The sequence below is a fragment of the Oryctolagus cuniculus genome, chromosome 2, assembly GCF_051225735.1.
Source record: "Oryctolagus cuniculus isolate XC-2025 breed Fujian yellow rabbit chromosome 2, ASM5122573v1, whole genome shotgun sequence".
NCBI classification, from domain to species: Eukaryota; Metazoa; Chordata; class Mammalia; order Lagomorpha; family Leporidae; genus Oryctolagus; species Oryctolagus cuniculus.
In genome coordinates this window covers 3,841,593-3,861,162 of record NC_142868.1, presented here as the reverse complement: position 1 = coordinate 3,861,162, position 19,570 = coordinate 3,841,593, and the positions used below count along the sequence as shown (strand labels likewise).

Here is a 19,570-nt window from a genome sequence, read left to right as displayed (position 1 = left end):
CCTTGAAGGAGCGGGAGACAGCGAGGTGAGGCCTGGGACCTGCAGCCCAGATGTGCAGGAGGGCACAAAGTGGGCGGGGCCAGCTCGACAAGCCCTGGGGGTCCTCGCCACGGAAACTGGGAGCCTGCAGGGAGGAGTCAGGCTCAGAGCAGTGCCTCAACGAGCTTTGCAGGGGAGAGGAGGTGCCAGAAGCAGGGAGAGCGGCCAGGGAGCTACGGCAATGATGGCACCGAGAGAGGAGAGGGTCTGAGTGAAGACCCTGGAAGCGGGCAGCAGGAGCCCCCGGATGCCGCCCACAGCGCCTCCTCCACAGGACCCGGCCAAGGCTCACTGCCACGCTCCCCCTGCAGCCGCGGCTTCCTGTCCTGCTTGGAGGAACGATCCCGACTCTCTGGACCTTCCTGTCTATCCAAAGTCTTCAGAGGGGGTCTGGATGTGCCCCTGGGCCCGCCTCCTCCGGACGAGGTGCGGCCAGGTCTGCTGCCCCAGGGCCAGTCCAGGGTCCTCTTGTTGCCTAGCAACCTGCGTTTCCACAGGAGACGGGGGGGGGGACCGAGTGTGTGGGGCCCACGTCTGTTCCTACCCTTCCCAGTAGGTCTCCCAGCCTCCCCTCACGGGACATGACCGCCAAAGGTCCCAGTCTGCCACACTGTCACCTGAGACCAGCTCTCAGGAAGCATGGTGTGAATGGGGGGGGGGGGGGCTGCAGATCTGAGGAGCGGTCCCCCAGCATCCGCTGACCGCCTCCTGTGCGCCAGGTGGAGGAGGGCGACGCCCTTTGACCTCACGTATGTGGCGCAAGTTGGGAGATGCAGGAGGCGGAGCCCCCGAGGCTCCTGGGCCTCGCTGATGCCACCCTGGCTGCAGCTGCGTGTGACCCCCCGCGCTGCTCAGGCCGGGTGTGGGAGCCACTTTCCTGCGTTGCAGCCACGCTGCCCGCGCGCGCGGGACTCCGCTCAGACACAGCCTCCGCACCTGCTACACGTGTAGGCAGGCTCGGCTGGCCTGTGCGTGTTCTGCCGGCCTGAGAAAGGGGCTCCAGCCAGACCTCCTGCCAAGCAAGACCCCCAACTGTGCGGCTGGCCAAGGAATCACTCAGGACCCCGCCTCAGTCCTCTCCACAGGTGACGTGAACCCTGGCTCAGCCAGCTACTTCCCAGGGGAGGGGAAATCCAGGGGCCACCAGGGCAGGCCCAAGGGGTCGGGGCCCTCAACCTCTGTGACAGGAGAGTCCCCAACCAGGGCCGGCGCCCGGCGCGGCCCCCACCCCATCTGCCACAAGCCGGCCTGGGGCATGCACGGTGAGGAGTCTGGGGAGGTTCACCAGGGTCAGAGGGCGGGCACAGCTGCCAGACTTCTAGAAAACTCTGGAACCTATGAGCCACTCGCCACTTGCTGGATGTCAAAGCACTGGAGGCGTGAGGGACGCACGGTGGTGGGGGCACTGAATGGGGAGGAAGCTGCCGAATGCCCGTGGGAGAGGGAGGGGAAGCCGCTCAGCGCTCAGGCCGGGACGGCAACCTGCTCAGCCCGCGCACCTGCCCGACGGTGGGGGGGGGGGGGCGCCTGCCCCGAGCCTTGGGAAGAGAGAAGTGCTTGTCAGGGGTGCAGAGACCAGCCCCTGCTCGGGGACGTCTGGGCGCTCTCCTGGCTTGGCCTGTGAACAGCACAGAGCCTTTTGCTGCAGGAGACGGCGTCGCCCTGTTCTGGGACGTTCAGGGTGCAGCGGGGCAGGGCACAGCCTCGGCCCACAACTGTCTGGGTGTCCCCTGCCCCCATGGCCACTGACAGGCAAGAGCGCCCAGTCGTGATGCACACCCGGCCCTCTGCAGAGGTCTCTTCCCATGGACACATTCATAAATCAGGAGAGAAGAAAAAAACCTTTTTGGTCCCAGGACTTCTGCGAGAGGCTGGAAGAAACCAGGTTCACCAATGGGGTTCGCCTGCTCTCCTCCTGGAAGCTCCATGGGGTGTCCACCGCCACAGCAATGGGACGTCCAGTCAATGGGTCAACTCCGCGCCCTCCGGATGTGCACCTTCTAAAAGCCCATCCATGTGAAGATGGCAACCCCCCCCACCCACACACGCAGGACAGGCCTGTGTCCTAACCACTGCACCTCTCCTGCCGACCAGCAGGGGGCGCACGCGCCCGGCCAACGCCTCCTGGCCTCTGATCAGTCCAAAGGGGGGGTGGGGGGGCGGCTTTCTGCAGAAACAGAGCGACGTTTATAAGGTGCAACTGAGAGACGGCACAAGCACTTTCTGCAATGCTCGGCAACCGTAATCAAACACAAGCGGCCCGGCGAGAGCCGCCCGCGCGGGCAGAAACGCGTTTACCGCAGCATCGTCCATCACCGTGACAAGCTGCAAGCAAACGCGCCCGGCAGTGGCAAAACGGTGAGCAAATTTACAGCGCGTCTCCTCGGAGGGTTATGTGGCCGACAGCACACACCGGCACAAGTGCATAGACTACGGTGTTAAGGGAAACGCAGGAAGCGGGGCAGTGGGAGATGCTGCTGGTGACATAGCACGGCCCACGCCCAGGTGTTCCAGGCGTGGCCGCAGGACTTCCACAGCAGAGACACGTGTTCAGGCGCACACAGGCTCCGCCCACACCACTTCTGTCAAGTGCCCCTCGCCGAGCCCGACTGCCCGGGCAGTGGCTGCGCCCAGGGGCCCCAGAGGTCAGTCAGCCTCAGCCTGTGTCTCTGAGCTGTTTCTGCAGTTTATATCTAGTCCATAAGCTCTCTGGAACTGAGGAACAGGGAGAACGCCCCCACCTCGCGGCGCGGCTGTGAGGACCACGAGGGGCCTGTCCACGGATGCCACCAATGCAGATGCCAGCCAGGACCAGCAGGCTGCCTGAGGCGCACGTCCCGCCCGCGGGTGCACCAGCGTTGGACACCCTGACACATCAGGAGCACACAGCCCCGGCCACATCGGAGTGCTGGGTGCCGGGCCGGCTCTGCGCTCCAAGTCCCGCGTCTGCCAGCGTGCGCCCTGGGAGGCAGCAGTGTCGGCTCAGGACGCGGGTCCCTGCCACCCTCCCGGGAGATCTGGATGGCAACCCTGGCTGTGGCGGGTGTCTGGGGAGTGAGCCAGCAGATGGAGGGAATCTCCCTCTTCCTCTCTGCCTTTCAAATAAGTAAACAAATTTACTTTTTCAGTGCTTAGCATTTCTGCAATGTCTGGTGTCAGGGAGTGAATTGTGTGCCGCAGGGAAGTCCTCAGAACGGGACCCAGGCCAGGGACAGGCTCAGTGCAGACGTAACCGGTCACACGGACACGAGGTCACAGCGGAGCAGCGACATCCTTATCAGAGGATGGCCAGGAGGACCAGAGAGGCAGGCAGATGATAAAGGTCATGACCAAGGACGGCCGGGAAGCCACGAGAAGCCAGAGTGAGGCAGGTGGCTCCCCCAACAGGTCTCGGAGTGAGAGCGCACCCTGCTGACACTTGGATCTCGGACCTCTGACCTCTGACCTCTGACCTCCGGGAACGCCCACTGCGCGTGGCCAGCCGTCAGTCTGGAGACACTCAGGCCTAACAGCCGAGCTTCTCGTGGAGGACCGGACACCTTACAGCCCAGTACGTGGGGCCCGGCCTGCCACAGCCCCTGACCCCAAGGTCCTTGGCCATGGGCCATCACAGCTGAACGGCTGCTTTCGCTGGTTAGAGGGGAACCCCTGGCAGGGCAGGAGGAGGCTCGTGTCCCGGGAGTGGACAGCAGGTTCCCGGGTTTACAGAAACCCCCTCCGCTGCGGGCGCCCACCCCAGGTCCTCTCCTCTCTCCCAGCGTGGCCCGGGAGGCAGCCAGGTTCCGATGCCAGGCTCTCTGCCCGCCTCCCAGACACCCGAGACGACTTCCCCCAAAGAACGCGGTTCTGAAAGCACACAGCTCCCCGCTCTGCACAGCAGTGCCCTTTAAATCCTTCCAAAACCAACCTAAGGATTTGTGTTTTGGGTTTTTCATTTGGGATGAGTAAGCCCTGAGGCTGAGACACAGAAGCCGGCAGCGAGGCCTCCATGAATACATTACAGAACTGGGTCAGCTGTGCGGCTGTCACTTTCGCTGCCTTGCAAGACGGTGGCAACAGCTTTTCCACCAGCAGCCGCGCAGAGGGGCGTGTCTGCCCACAGCCTGCCCTCCCCCACCACGCGCCCCACTGCCCCACAGGTCCCCCCTCCGCCCCGCCCGGGCTCACCTTGGGCGGCTTCAGGCTCTTCCCTCGATGCCTCTTGGAGCGCAACAGCCGTTCTCTCTCCTGGAAGGAAGCACAACCGTCGGCATTTCCTGACAGCCTCGCGCACACCCAGTGCTCCGCCACGCCACTTGTCCAAACCAGCACGCGCTGGCCCAGCTCCAAGTGTCCCAGGGGTGCGGCTTCTCAGACCCGGCACTAACAGAGCCGCACCGTTATCAGACCCTGCACTGGACTCGGACCTTCCCAGAACAAACGCCAAGATCTGCGGGTCCCACAAGACTTCAGCCGGTCTGTCTCGGGGCCGGAAGGCGTCATACACCCTGGCCAGGGCTGCCCGCACACGGCTCTGCCAGCCCCGGAGGCTCCGGAACACCTGCGATGTTCAACGCAGACACAGCCGGGCCGAGTCCCAGCTGCAGCTCCTCCCGGCAACCGGCGTAATTTCTCAGGTTCCCAGTTCCTTCCTCTGCTACCAGGCTACAACATGCCCTGCACGGTGGCCCTGAGCAAACGCACGCCATGTGGCTCCTGTCGGCACAGATGCCCTGCGGGAACAGCAGCGGGCACAGGGAACCAGGGTGCTGCCTCTCTCCCAACCACGTCTTCCTCTCCTCGACCACAGAGGCCACGCCAGGGCTCAGCCACAGCCCCGAGGTCCACCCTGCCCCGCCTCACTCCGCGCCGGACGCGCCTGCTCTCCACTGGCTCTACCGACAGTGCTCTTCCGACTTTCTGATCATCTTTACTGAATGTTTGTTTTTCATCCCAAGCTACACTGAGTGCTCTCTGTGATGAGGCAAAGACGGACGAAAGGGAGGGAGGGAGGGAAAGAAATTAGAGACACAGAAAGGCAGAGTGAGTGCCTCATCACACACACTGCCCCACGACACTGCCCCACGACACTGTCCCAGGACACTCACACACACTGCCCCAGGACACTCACACACATGGCCCCAGGACACTGCCCCAGGACACTCATACACACTGCCCCAGGACACTGCCCCAGGACACTCACACACTGCCCAGGACACACACACTGCCCCAGGACACTCACACACACTGCCCCAGGACACACACACACACTGCCCCAGGACACTCACACACACTGCCCCAGGACACACACACACACTGCCCCAGGACACTGCCCCAGGACACTCACACACACTGCCCCAGGACACTGCCCCAGGACACTCACACACACTGCCCCAGGACACTCACACACACTGCCCAGGACACTCACACACTGCCCCAGGACACTCACACACACAGCCCCAGGACACTCACACACACAGCCCCAGGACACTCACACACACTGCCCCAGGACACTCACACACTGCCCAGGACACTCACACACTGCCCCAGGACACTCACACACACAGCCCCAGGACACTCACACACACTGCCCAGGACACTGCCCCAGGACACTCACACACACTGCCCAGGACACTGCCCCAGGACACTCACACACACTGCCCCAGGACACTCACACACACTGCCCAGGACACTGCCCCAGGACACTCACACACACAGCCCCAGGACACTCACACACACTGCCCAGGACACTCACACACACTGCCCAGGACACTGCCCCAGGACACTCACACACACTGCCCCAGGACACTCACACACACTGCCCCAGGACACTGCCCCAGGACACTCACACACACTGCCCCAGGACACTCACACACACTGCCCCAGGACACTGCCCCAGGACACTCACACACACTGCCCAGGACACTCACACACATGGCCCCAGGACACTGCCCCAGGACACTCACACACACTGCCCCAGGACACACACACACAGCCCCAGGACACTCACACACACTGCCCAGGACACTCACACACACTGCCCCAGGACACTGCCCCAGGACACTCACACACACTGCCCCAGGACACTCACACACACTGCCCCAGGGCACTCACACACACTGCCCAGGACACTCACACACACTGCCCCAGGACACTCACACACTGCCCCAGGACACTCACACACACTGCCCAGGACACTGCCCCAGGACACTCACACACACTGCCCAGGACACTCACACACACTGCCCCAGGACACTCACACACACTGCCCCAGGACACACACACACACTGCCCCAGGACACTCACACACACTTCCAGGACACTCACACACACTGCCCCAGGACACTCACACACACTGCCCCAGGACACTGCCCCAGGACACTCACACACACTGCCCCAGGACACTCACACACACTGCCCAGGACACTCACACACACTGCCCCAGGACACTCACACACACTGCCCAGGACACTCACACACACTGCCCCAGGACACTGCCCCAGGACACTCACACACACTGCCCCAGGACACTCACACACACTGCCCAGGACACTCACACACACTGCCCAGGACACTCACACACACTGCCCCAGGACACTCACACACACTGCCCCAGGACACTCACACACACTGCCCAGGACACTCACACACATGGCCCCAGGACACTGCCCCAGGACACTCACACACACTGCCCCAGGACACACACACAGAGCCCCAGGACACTCACACACACTGCCCAGGACACTCACACACACTGCCCCAGGACACTGCCCCAGGACACTCACACACACTGCCCCAGGACACTCACACACACTGCCCCAGGGCACTCACACACACTGCCCCAGGACACTCACACACACTGCCCCAGGACACTCACACACTGCCCCAGGACACTCACACACACTGCCCAGGACACTGCCCCAGGACACTCACACACACTGCCCAGGACACTCACACACACTGCCCCAGGACACTCACACACACTGCCCCAGGACACTCACACACTGCCCCAGGACACTCACACACACTGCCCCAGGACACTGCCCCAGGACACTCACACACACTGCCCCAGGACACTGCCCCAGGACACTCACACACACTGCCCCAGGACACTCACACACACTGCCCAGGACACTCACACACACTGCCCCAGGACACTCACACACACTGCCCAGGACACTCACACACACTGCCCCAGGACACTCACACACACTGCCCCAGGACACTGCCCCAGGACACTCACACACACTGCCCCAGGACACTGCCCCAGGACACTCACACACACTGCCCCAGGACACTCACACACACTGCCCCAGGACACTGCCCCAGGACACTCACACACACTGCCCCAGGACACTCACACACACTGCCCAGGACACTCACACACACTGCCCCAGGACACTCACACACACTGCCCAGGACACTCACACACACTGCCCCAGGACACTCACACACACTGCCCCAGGACACTGCCCCAGGACACTCACACACACTGCCCCAGGACACTGCCCCAGGACACTCACACACACTGCCCCAGGACACTCACACACACTGCCCAGGACACTCACACACACTGCCCCAGGACACTCACACACACTGCCCAGGACACTCACACACACTGCCCCAGGACACTCATACACACTGCCCCAGGACACTCACACACTGCCCCAGGACACTCACACACACTTCCAGGACACTCACACACACTGCCCCAGGACACTCACACACTGCCCCAGGACACTCACACACACTTCCAGGACACTCACACACACTGCCCCAGGACACTCACACACACTGCCCCAGGACACTGCCCCAGGACACTCACACACACTGCCCCAGGACACTCACACACACTGCCCAGGACACTCACACACACTGCCCCAGGACACTCACACACACTGCCCAGGACACTCACACACACTGCCCCAGGACACTCACACACACTGCCCCAGGACACTGCCCCAGGACACTCACACACACTGCCCCAGGACACTGCCCCAGGACACTCACACACACTGCCCCAGGACACTCACACACACTGCCCAGGACACTCACACACACTGCCCCAGGACACTCACACACACTGCCCAGGACACTCACACACACTGCCCCAGGACACTCACACACTGCCCCAGGACACTCACACACACTTCCAGGACACTCACACACACTGCCCCAGGACACTCACACACACTGCCCCAGGACACTGCCCCAGGACACTCACACACACTGCCCAGGACACTGCCCCAGGACACTCACACACACTGCCCTAGGACACTCACACACACTGCCCAGGACACTCACACACACTGCCCCAGGACACTCACACACACTGCCCAGGACACTCACACACACTGCCCCAGGACACTGCCCCAGGACACTCACACACACTGCCCAGGACACTGCCCCAGGACACTCACACACACTGCCCCAGGACACTGCCCCAGGACACTCACACACACTGCCCCAGGACAATCACACACACTGCCCCAGGACACTCACACACACTGCCCCAGGACACTCACACACACTGCCCCAGGACACTCACACACAGCCCCAGGACACTCACACACACTGCCCAGGACACTCACACACACTGCCCCAGGACACTCACACACTGCCCCAGGACACTCACACACACTGCCCCAGGACAATCACACACACTGCCCCAGGACACTCACACAGAGCCCCAGGACACTCACACACACTGCCCAGGACACTCACACACACTGCCCCAGGACACTGCCCCAGGACACTCACACACACTGCCCCAGGACACTCACACACACTGCCCCAGGGCACTCACACACACTGCCCCAGGACACTCACACACACTGCCCCAGGACACTCACACACTGCCCCAGGACACTCACACACACTGCCCAGGACACTGCCCCAGGACACTCACACACACTGCCCAGGACACTCACACACACTGCCCCAGGACACTCACACACACTGCCCCAGGACACTCACACACTGCCCCAGGACACTCACACACACTTCCAGGACACTCACACACACTGCCCCAGGACACTCACACACTGCCCCAGGACACTCACACACACTTCCAGGACACTCACACACACTGCCCCAGGACACTGCCCCAGGACACTCACACACACTGCCCCAGGACACTCACACACACTGCCCAGGACACTCACACACACTGCCCCAGGACACTCACACACACTGCCCAGGACACTCACACACACTGCCCCAGGACACTCACACACACTGCCCCAGGACACTGCCCCAGGACACTCACACACACTGCCCCAGGACACTGCCCCAGGACACTCACACACACTGCCCCAGGACACTCACACACACTGCCCAGGACACTCACACACACTGCCCCAGGACACTCACACACACTGCCCAGGACACTCACACACACTGCCCCAGGACACTCACACACTGCCCCAGGACACTCACACACACTTCCAGGACACTCACACACACTGCCCCAGGACACTCACACACACTGCCCCAGGACACTGCCCCAGGACACTCACACACACTGCCCAGGACACTGCCCCAGGACACTCACACACACTGCCCTAGGACACTCACACACACTGCCCAGGACACTCACACACACTGCCCCAGGACACTCACACACACTGCCCAGGACACTCACACACACTGCCCCAGGACACTGCCCCAGGACACTCACACACACTGCCCAGGACACTGCCCCAGGACACTCACACACACTGCCCCAGGACACTGCCCCAGGACACTCACACACACTGCCCCAGGACAATCACACACACTGCCCCAGGACACTCACACACACTGCCCCAGGACACTCACACACACTGCCCCAGGACACTCACACACAGCCCCAGGACACTCACACACACTGCCCAGGACACTCACACACACTGCCCCAGGACACTCACACACTGCCCCAGGACACTCACACACACTGCCCCAGGACAATCACACACACTGCCCCAGGACACTCACACACACTGCCCCAGGACACTCACACACACTGCCCCAGGACACTCACACACTGCCCCAGGACACTCACACACACTGCCCCAGGACAATCACACACACTGCCCAGGACACTCACACACACTGCCCCAGGACACTCACACACACTGCCCCAGGACACTCACACACTGCCCCAGGACACTGCCCCAGGACACTCACACACACTGCCCCAGGACACTCACACACACTGCCCCAGGACACTCACACACAGCCCCAGGACACTCACACACACTGCCCAGGACACTCACACACACTGCCCCAGGACACTCACACACTGCCCCAGGACACTCACACACACTGCCCCAGGACAATCACACACACTGCCCCAGGACACTCACACACACTGCCCCAGGACACTCACACACACTGCCCCAGGACACTCACACACTGCCCCAGGACACTCACACACACTGCCCCAGGACAATCACACACACTGCCCCAGGACACTCACACACACTGCCCCAGGACACTCACACACACTGCCCCAGGACACTCACACACTGCCCCAGGACACTGCCCCAGGACACTCACACACACTGCCCCAGGACACTGCCCCAGGACACTCACACACACTGCCCCAGGACACTCACACACACTGCCCCAGGACAATCACACACACTGCCCCAGGACACTCACACACACTGCCCCAGGACACTGCCCCAGGACACTCACACACACTGCCCCAGGACAATCACACACACTGCCCCAGGACACTCACACACACTGCCCCAGGACACTCACACACACTGCCCCAGGACACTCACACACTGCCCCAGGACACTGCCCCAGGACACTCACACACACTGCCCCAGGGCACTCACACACACTGCCCAGGACACTCATGCACACTGCCCCAGGACACTCACACACACTGCCCCAGGACACTGCCCCAGGACACTCACACACACTGCCCCAGGACACTCACGCACACTGCCCACAGGCTCTTTGCAGCCGCCTTCCCTGCCGCAGCCGGGACGTCCCCGGCACCGCACTCGGCCTTCCTCAGGCCCGCTGACCACTGCAGCGCGGCCGCCTCCCACAGAGCTACAGGGACGCGGGAACCACAGGGCCTCGTCCTCAGCAAGCTCTCCAAACTCCGGTCTGTTCACAAAGCTCGGGCCACAGCCCGCGCCCCCTCTTTCTGCAAAGTTCTCTCCAGGGCAGGCTGGACTGGCTCTGGGACAGACTCCCCCTCTGCAAGGGCCTCTCTGTACAGACCACGCCCCCGCCGCACAGGCCTCTCTGTACAGACCACGCCCCCGCCACACAGGCCTCTCTGGGACCACGCCCCACCGCACAGGCCTTTCTGGGACCACGCCCCCGCCACACAGGCCTCTCTGGGACCACGCCCCCGCCACACAGGCCTTTCTGGGACAGGCCACGTCCCTCCGCGAAGGCTGGACACTCCCTCCTGGAACTGACACTGCGCGGGGAGGCCTGAGAGCCAGGTGGCCACCGACAGCGCTCCCTGCGCCCAGGAAGCCCGGGGACCGCGCAGGCGCGGGGGAGCTCGGCCGGCCGTACCAGGGAGAGGTCCTCGATGACCTGCTGCTGCTCCAGCACCTGCATCCTCAGGAACTCCATCTCCTGCTCGTCCCTCGTCAGGCTCAGGTCCGTCAGGGACGTGTGCCGCTTCAGCGACACCTGCGCGGACAGCTTCTCCTTCTGCAGAGGGGGGCGGAGAGCGGCGGGTCACCCCGATGGCGCCGGCCCCCGCCCGCAACCAGCCCGAGGTGTGTCCTGCGGCGCCTACTGCAAGGCCTCCGAAGGCTGGGTGGGTGGACACTGGACACCTGGCCGGGGAGGCAGGCAGGAGCCCACACAGCTCACACCTGCACCTGCTCTGGACAGAAAGGAGGGCGCGCGCCCTCGGGGCCTCGTCTTCTCGGCTGTAAAATGGGGGTGACTCCCGCCAACAGCGGACTGGAGAGCACTCCATAAACCATCAGCTACCAGACGCCCACTGCAGCCGAGGACCAGCCAACCTGGCAGGAGGCCGCGGCCCAGCCTCCCCACGGCTGCTGTGGCGGGTGGAGAGGCCGGGGAGGGAGCTGTGTCCCTGGGCGGGAGGGAGCAGGGTCCCAGGGCGGGGCGGGGCGGGTGGAGAGGCCGCGGGAGGGAGCCGTGTCCCGGGGCGGCGCGCGCACTCGCACGCGCACTCACCACCTCCAGGCACTCACCACCTCCGCGTTCTCCCGGCTCAGCGCCTTGATCTTCTGCTCCATCCTCTGGATGCTCTGCAGCAGGTCCTCGTTCTTCTTGTTCATGCGCTTGTTCTTCTCCACCAGCGGCTTCAGCTGCACCTCCGTCTCCCGCGAGCGCTTCAGCTGCGGGGCGCACAGGGCAGCGGCGTGGGCGGAGGCCCGCAGAGGCCTGCCCTGGGGCGCCTCAGCCCCGGCTTCCCTGTTGGGACACTTCCTGGGTGCTGCAGGCCCCACACAGAGCCTCGGGGGCCCGGGAGGCTGCAGCAGCCCCCGCTGCCTGCCGGGTGGGCAGCCAGCGTGTCCACCGTCCCCCTGGACTTGACCCCCAGAGGCGGGGGCTCACACACGGCCACCTACATCCTCCTGGCTGCCGTTCCTCCCCAGGGAAACCCAGCGGGCCCCTCGACACCCTCGGGTGACACACCCCTGCTGGGCCCAGGCCCGCGCTGGGTCAGAGGGGATTCGTGTGGGGGCCGCCCATCCAGACAGACAGGAAGGGTGGGCACACAGCAGAGGCCACAGCACCGGGCAAGTGCGGGAGCCACGGGAGAGTCCTGGGGAGGAAAGGCCAGCACCAGGGACAGGGAGAGCAGGCCGGGGGCGGGGGCTGCTGGTTTCCTCTGAGCACAGGGTCCCTGGGCCTCGCTGACTTCCAGCTGCAAGGTCACGGGCATCTATCAGATGACCATGGCAGCCCCGCCGCCCTCACAGGCTGGTGGTGAGAAGTGTGTACAGTGCAGTCTTTCCAGGGTTCTTGTGATGGACAAAAACGTAAAACAACTTCAGCACGCATCCTGCTGTGACAGCCACGGGACCGGGCAGTCACCGTGACCCTGAAACAGCGGTAACCCCGCCCCACGCACAACCCTGGGGTGCCACCCCACCCCGACTTGACAACAACCTGAGCACACAGAGGTGAGGTGCTCGGGTCACAGGCCCCACCCTCAGCGGCCAGGCTGTGGCAGCAACAGTAAAATACCCCCATGGTGTCCATTGAAGCACAGAACACACCACGTGACCGGCGTTCCAGAGGTCTAGTACCCACAGAAGTGAATGTCCAGCTAGGAGAGGCCTCAACCGCCACCACTGGGGAGCGGCTGCACCAGCCCAGGCCCCGGCGCCTCCACACGGCCGTGGGCAGACCAGAGCACAGCGGGCTGCAGCGCTCAAAGGGCAGACAGACTGGGGACCGGAGTTGTGGCGGAGTGCGTAAAGCCGCCACCTGCGGCGCTGGCATCGTATGTGGGCACCGGTTTGTGTCCCAGCTGCTCCACTTCCCACCCTAGCTCCCTGCTAACGGCCTGGGGAAGCAGCAGAAGGCGGCCCACGTGCTCAGGGCCCTGCACCCACGTGGGAGACCTGGATGAATCCTGGCTCCTGGCCTCAGCCCAGCCATTGCGGCCATCTGGGGAGTGAACCAGCAGATGGAAGACCTCTCCCTCCCCCACCCCCTCTCTCTCTCTGCCTTTCCAATTAAGCAAATCAACAAATAAAAGTTATTCATAACCTTTACCACCTAAAATAACAGCCTTCACTATGCAGAATGACAACAATGTGCTTCTGTTCTATAAACTGCGTTTCTCTCTTAATTTCCTGTGAACACATTTCCATGGCACTTGAACATGTTCTGCATCACCAATTCCGAGGACTGCATAGACTCCGTCGTATCAGTGCTCCACAGCCGACGCCGTGGTGTCTAACAACTGGGGGCTTTGGTTTTGGTGTCTGTAATAAACAAGTGTGGACGCCTCCACACTTCTCACTCAGCTTCTCCGACGTCTGCTAAGGATAAACTCCCTCAGGAACAGAGGGCAGGGACAGACTTCCTCAATGGGTGTGCATGAGAGTTTTAATGAAAGGGACACGAGAGAGGAGGGGCCGGCAGAGGCCTGTTCCCAGCCCCTTGCGCCCGGCCCCCTGTGCCCAGCTCCCTGTGCCCAGCTCCCTGTGCCCGGCTCCCTGCGCCCGGCCCCCTGCGCCCGGCTCTCTGTGCCCGGCTCCCTGTGCCCGGCCCCCTGCGCCCAGCCCCCTTGTGCCCAGCTCCCTGTGCCCAGCTCCCTGTGCCCGGCTCCCTGCGCCCGGCCCCCTGCGCCCGGCTCTCTGTGCCCGGCTCCCTGTGCCCGGCTCCCTGTGCCCGGCCCCTTGTGCCCAGCCCCCTGCACCCAGCTCCCTGCGCCCGGCTCCCTGCGCCTGGCCCCCTGCGCCTGGCTCCCTGTGCCCGGCTCCCTGTGCCCGGCCCCTTGTGCCCGGCCCCCTGCGCCCAGCTCTCTGTGCCCGGCTCCTTGTGCCCGGCCCCTTGTGCCCAGCCCCCTGCACCCGGCCCCCTGTGCACCGGCCCCCTGTGCCCGGCTCCCTGCGCCCGGCTCCCTGTGCCCGGCTCCCTGCGCCCGGCCCCTTGTGCCCAGCCCCCTGCACCCGACCCCCTGTGCACCGGCCCCCTGTGCCCGGCTCCCTGCGCCCGGCTCCCTGTGCCCGGCTCCCTGCGCCTGGCCCCTTGTGCCCAGCCCCCTGCACCCGGCTCCTTGTGCACCGGCTCCTTGTGCCCAGCCCCCTGCGCCCGGGCCCCTGCGCCCGGCCCCTTGTGCCCAGCCCCTGCGCCCGGGCCCCTGCGCCCGGCCCCTTGTGCCCAGCCCCCTGCGCCCGGCCCCCTGTGCCCGGCTCCCTGTGCCCAGCTCCCTGTGCCCGGATCCCTGCGCCCGGCCCCCTGCGCCCGGCTCTCTGTGCCCGGCTCCCTGCGCCTGGCCCCCTGCGCCCGGCCCCCTGCGTCCGGCCCTCTGTGCCCGGCTCCCTGTGCCCGGCCCCCTGCGCCCGGCCCCCTGCGCCCGGCTCCCTGTGCCCGGCTCCCTGTGCCTGGCTCCCTGTGCCCGGCCCCTTGTGCCCGGCCCCCTGCACCCAGCTCCCTGCGCCCGCCTCCCTGCGCCCGGCCCCCTGCGCCCGGCTCCCTGTGCCCGGCTCCCTGTGCCCGGCCCCTTGTGCCCGGCCCCCTGCGCCCAGCTCTCTGTGCCCGGCTCCTTGTGCCCGGCCCCTTGTGCCCAGCCCCCTGCACCCGGCCCCCTGTGCACCGGCTCCCTGTGCCCAGCCCCCTGCACCCAGCTCCCTGTGCCCGGCTCCTTGTGCCCGGCCCCTTGTGCCCGGCCCCCTGTGCCCGGCTCCCTGTGCACTGGCTCCCTGTGCCCGGCCCCTTGTGCCCAGCCCCCTGCTCCCAGCTCCCTGTGCCCAGCTCCTTGTGCCCGGCCCCTTGTGCCCGGCCCCCTGTGCCCGGCTCCCTGTGCACCGGCTCCCTGTGCCCGGCCCCCTGCGCCCGGGCCCCTGTGCCCGGCTCCCTGTGCCCAGCCCCCTGCACCCGGCCCCCTGTGCACCGGCCCCCTGCGCCCGGCTCCCTGCGCCCGGCTCCCTGTGCCCGGCTCCCTGTGCCTGGCTCCCTGTGCCCGGCCCCTTGTGCCCGGCCCCCTGTGCACCGGCTCCCTGTGCCCGGCCCCTTGTGCCCGGCCCCCTGCGCCCAGCTCTCTGTGCCCGGCTCCTTGTGCCCGGCCCCTTGTGCCCAGCCCCCTGCACCCGGCCCCCTGTGCACCGGCTCCCTGTGCCCAGCCCCCTGCACCCAGCTCCCTGTGCCCGGCTCCTTGTGCCCGGCCCCTTGTGCCCGGCCCCCTGTGCCCGGCTCCCTGTGCACTGGCTCCCTGTGCCCGGCCCCTTGTGCCCAGCCCCCTGCTCCCAGCTCCCTGTGCCCAGCTCCTTGTGCCCGGCCCCTTGTGCCCGGCCCCCTGTGCCCGGCTCCCTGTGCACCGGCTCCCTGTGCCCGGCCCCCTGCGCCCGGGCCCCTGCGCCCGGCTCCCTGTGCCCGGCTCCCTGCGCCCGGCCCCTTGTGCCCAGCCCCCTGCACCCGGCTCCTTGTGCACCGGCTCCTTGTGCCCGGCTCCCTGTGCACCGGCTCCCTGTGCCTGGCCCCGTGCGCCCGGCCCCCTGTGCCCAGCTCCCTGTGCCCGGCCCCCTGTGCACCGGCTCCTTGTGCCCAGCCCCCTGCGTCCAGGCCCCTGCGCCCAGCTCTCTGTGCCTGGCTCCCTGTGCCCGGCCCCCTGAGCCCGGCCCCCTGCGCCCGGCCCCCTGCGCCCGGCTCTCTGTGCCCGGCCCCCTGTGCCCAGCCCCCTGTATCTGGCCCCACCCCATGCCATCGGTCTCTCACGGGCTGCTTACCAGCTCATTCCTCTCGTCTGCGAGGAGGGTATTTCTGTCTTCCAGCTTCCGAATCACTGAGTTCAGTTCAGCAATTTTTAGCTGAAACCGCCTCACATCTCGCTCATCCATGTGTTGGTCCTAAAAGAAATTCAAGACACAAAATGCTTTCAAGAAGCTTCAGTGACTCCAAGCACTCCACGGAGCCGCCCTGGGAAATTCGCAGCACGACACAGCAGGCGAGGTCCTTATTCAAAGACGGATAAACCCCGGGGCCGCCACCCCTTCCCGCAGGACGCTGCTGGAAGGTGTCGTCTCCAGGTGCCCGAGACTTCAAACTCCCGGGACCTCAGGACCCAGCCCTGCTCGCCCAGGCACCTCCTCCAGAGGCTCCTCCCACCCCCACCCCCCACCCCACCCCCCACTCCTCCGCCCCTGCCAGGCTCACACTGACACGGAAACACTGCTGCCCCGTACAGGGCCGGCACACGGCATTGGCAATGAGTGCGTGCGTGAACGAGGGCTGCTTCGGCCTCGCCGTGCCCGTCAGTGGCCAGCTGCGGCCCCTTGGCCTTGCCCTTGCTTTTGCCCCTGGCCAGGCTCTGATTGGAACTCACTCCCGGTCCCGCCGTGCCCTTCTTTGTCGAGCGCCAAGGCCACAGGAGGCAGAGGTGGCCAGCACCTCACCCCTGCCTGCCCAAGCCCAGCACAGGCCTGGCTCACAGGGAGTGCCCGTCAGCTGGGGAGGGAGAGGATACAGGAGGGGGACAGGACAGACTGACGGGTGGAAGGGGGAGGGGAAAGGCAGGCAGACTGGACCAGCGCAACCAGGGGGTGGAGAAGGGCGGTGGCAGTCAGCCGCGCTCACCTGGCCGCCCATGAGCTCCGCCATGTCCCCGATGCCGGGTGGGAGCTCCCTCTTGGGGCTGCTGTGGTGCCGCTCGGCCTCCTTGACCTGCACCAGCTGCTCGTCCAGGGCCTCCTTCTGCAGCAGCAGCCTCTGGGTCTGGCCGGCCTGCACGCCGAGCTCCTTCTCCAGGGCCAGGATCACGCGGTCCTTCCCCTTGATCTCGTCCATCTGCAGGAGACAGAGACAGCAGGCAGCGGGGGGCTCCCGCACCTGGGGCCGTGGGCCCGGGAACGGGAAAGGCAGTCCCGGCACTGGGACGCAGGGCAGTTGGGCGCGCAGCCCGGGAGGAAGTGCTGCTCCCTGCTCCCAGAGGACACAAGACCGGCGGAGCCAACCCGACTCGTACCACTGGGACTCCCCCAGTGATGTCTAGGATGCTGGCCCCCGGCCCCAGCCCTGCCCTGTGCCCTCGCAGCACGCCTGCGCCCCTCTCCCCCAGTGAAGTCCAGGATGCCGGCCCCCCCCCCCCGGCCCGGCCCTGTGCCCTCGCAGCCAGCCTTCTCTGCAGTGCTGGCTGCTCCCGCGCCGCCAGGCCCCGCCCTCCTCTTGCTCACCACCACACAGCCCTGGCTCGGGTCGCCCACCTCCTGAGCCCACACCGGCCGGACGACCGGCTGTCCTCCCGCCCTGACCTGTCCCTGGTGTGACACCGTCTTCCACTCCTCGTGTCGTGAACTTCTCCCAACCCCACACAGTGGCACTGAGACACCGTTGCACACATGTCTTGCTCTGGCTACTGATGAAACCTGGAGCTCCCAAGGCCTGGGCCTCTTCGCCCTGTGTCCCTCCCCCTGGTGGCCACGGCCCCACAGCACGGGCACCCCCACACGCAGCTGACTTGCTCCCAGGCCTCACTTCTCCCAGAGCTCCAAAATCACAGAACCAATGGGAAGCTCGACCTCTCTGGCCAGATCTCCAAGACCTGTGGGTGGATCTGCCTCCACCTGCCCGCCCTCTTCTTACCCAGAGTTCCCTGAAGAGTGTGCCAGACAGAACCAAGAGAACCAGGTGACACACAGCAGGGAAACCAGCTGAGAGGCTGAGAGGGCAGGCTACAGCCCTAAGCCACCCCTCCAACTTCTGGACACAAAGGCAATGGTTAGGGGGCTGCTCTAGGCTGAGCGATGCCCCCACTAGTCCACAGCTAATGGGAAACTGGGCCATCACAGATACAATTAGCTAAGGGAAGGCCGGGCGGGGGAAGGGTGGGCCTGATGACTGGCATCCTTCCAAGAAGGGAAGCCCCAGGCCGACAGAGGCACTGGACCGTGCCAGCCAAGTCCTCGATGTCCAGGCCCCACCCACAGAACTGGAGTGCACACGCTCCGCTGTCTTGAGGCCACCTGGGTGGCAGTGGCCGAGTAAGACACCGACAGACAAGCGAGGCATCGAAAGGGGAAATCCTCCCGGACCTAGAGTTTCATTGACTGGCACGGCTCACAGCACCCTCAGCCACAGTCACAGCTCTGCCACTGCAGGATTTAGGGGCAGGTTCTGCTTGGGGTGAGGGGCACAGAGAAGTTCGACGCACAGCGCTCAGGCCTCAGGAAGCAGGTGTCGGCCAAACGCCCGGTGGGCACAGTCCGGGGCCTGTTCCCCAGGCAGCTCTGTGAGGGGACGTCACCAGCGTGCCAGCGGGGATGGCAGTAAAACAGGCATGGTCTCACCCACTTGGTGAGAGTGACAGCCACGTGACGCACACCAGGGCGTTGCAGAGGGAGGAGCGCCAGGCCTGGGTGGGGGCTCAAGACCGAGCCCCCAGGTCAGGTTGCTTCTCCTCGTGTGTCAGAAAGGAACGTCCACCCAAAGTGGGCTGTGGGACTGACGGGGAGAGGACACACACACTGGCCAGGGGTGCAGCCACTGAGCCCTGCCTGCCTGGCTTCTGCCCTTGACTCTGCCACTGACTGGCTCCAGAACTCTGGTCATGCAATCTTAGTTCTTCCCAGGCCTCAGTTTTCCCAGCTGTGAATTGGGGACAAGCACATAACGCACAGAACTGCTGTGCGGATTAAATGCACTGCCTGGCACACAGTAGGTATTCAGTAAAGACACCAATATTTGCCGTGTGACACACAGTAGGTCTCATTAAATAGTTCCTATTCCCCCTGGACTTGCGTCGGAGTGAGGTATCAGATGCTGAGTCAATGAGATGAACGGTGTGCTGGTCCCAGCCACGGCCCACAGAACGTTGTGCGCTTTATTTTTTTTTTAATATTTTATTTATTTATTTGAAAGTCAGAGCTACACAGAGACAGAA

The 19,570-nt window shown here is 64.8% G+C and overlaps 1 protein-coding gene across 3 annotated transcripts in view; it reads right to left on the bottom strand.

Moving 5' to 3' along the window:
* JAKMIP1 (janus kinase and microtubule interacting protein 1) overlaps positions 1-19,570 on the bottom strand; it is a 143,031-nt gene that overhangs the window by 34,075 nt on the left and 89,386 nt on the right. For all 3 annotated transcript variants that reach the window (XM_089326920.1, XM_089326918.1, XM_089326919.1), the window contains exons 4-8: positions 17,269-17,478; positions 16,422-16,541; positions 12,207-12,353; positions 11,551-11,691; positions 4,207-4,266 (exon numbers count right to left, since the gene is read on the bottom strand). In XM_089326920.1, coding sequence (XP_089183046.1) covers positions 4,207-4,266; positions 11,551-11,691; positions 12,207-12,353; positions 16,422-16,541; positions 17,269-17,478 — 678 coding nt within the window. The remainder of the gene's footprint in view (positions 1-4,206; positions 4,267-11,550; positions 11,692-12,206; positions 12,354-16,421; positions 16,542-17,268; positions 17,479-19,570) is intronic.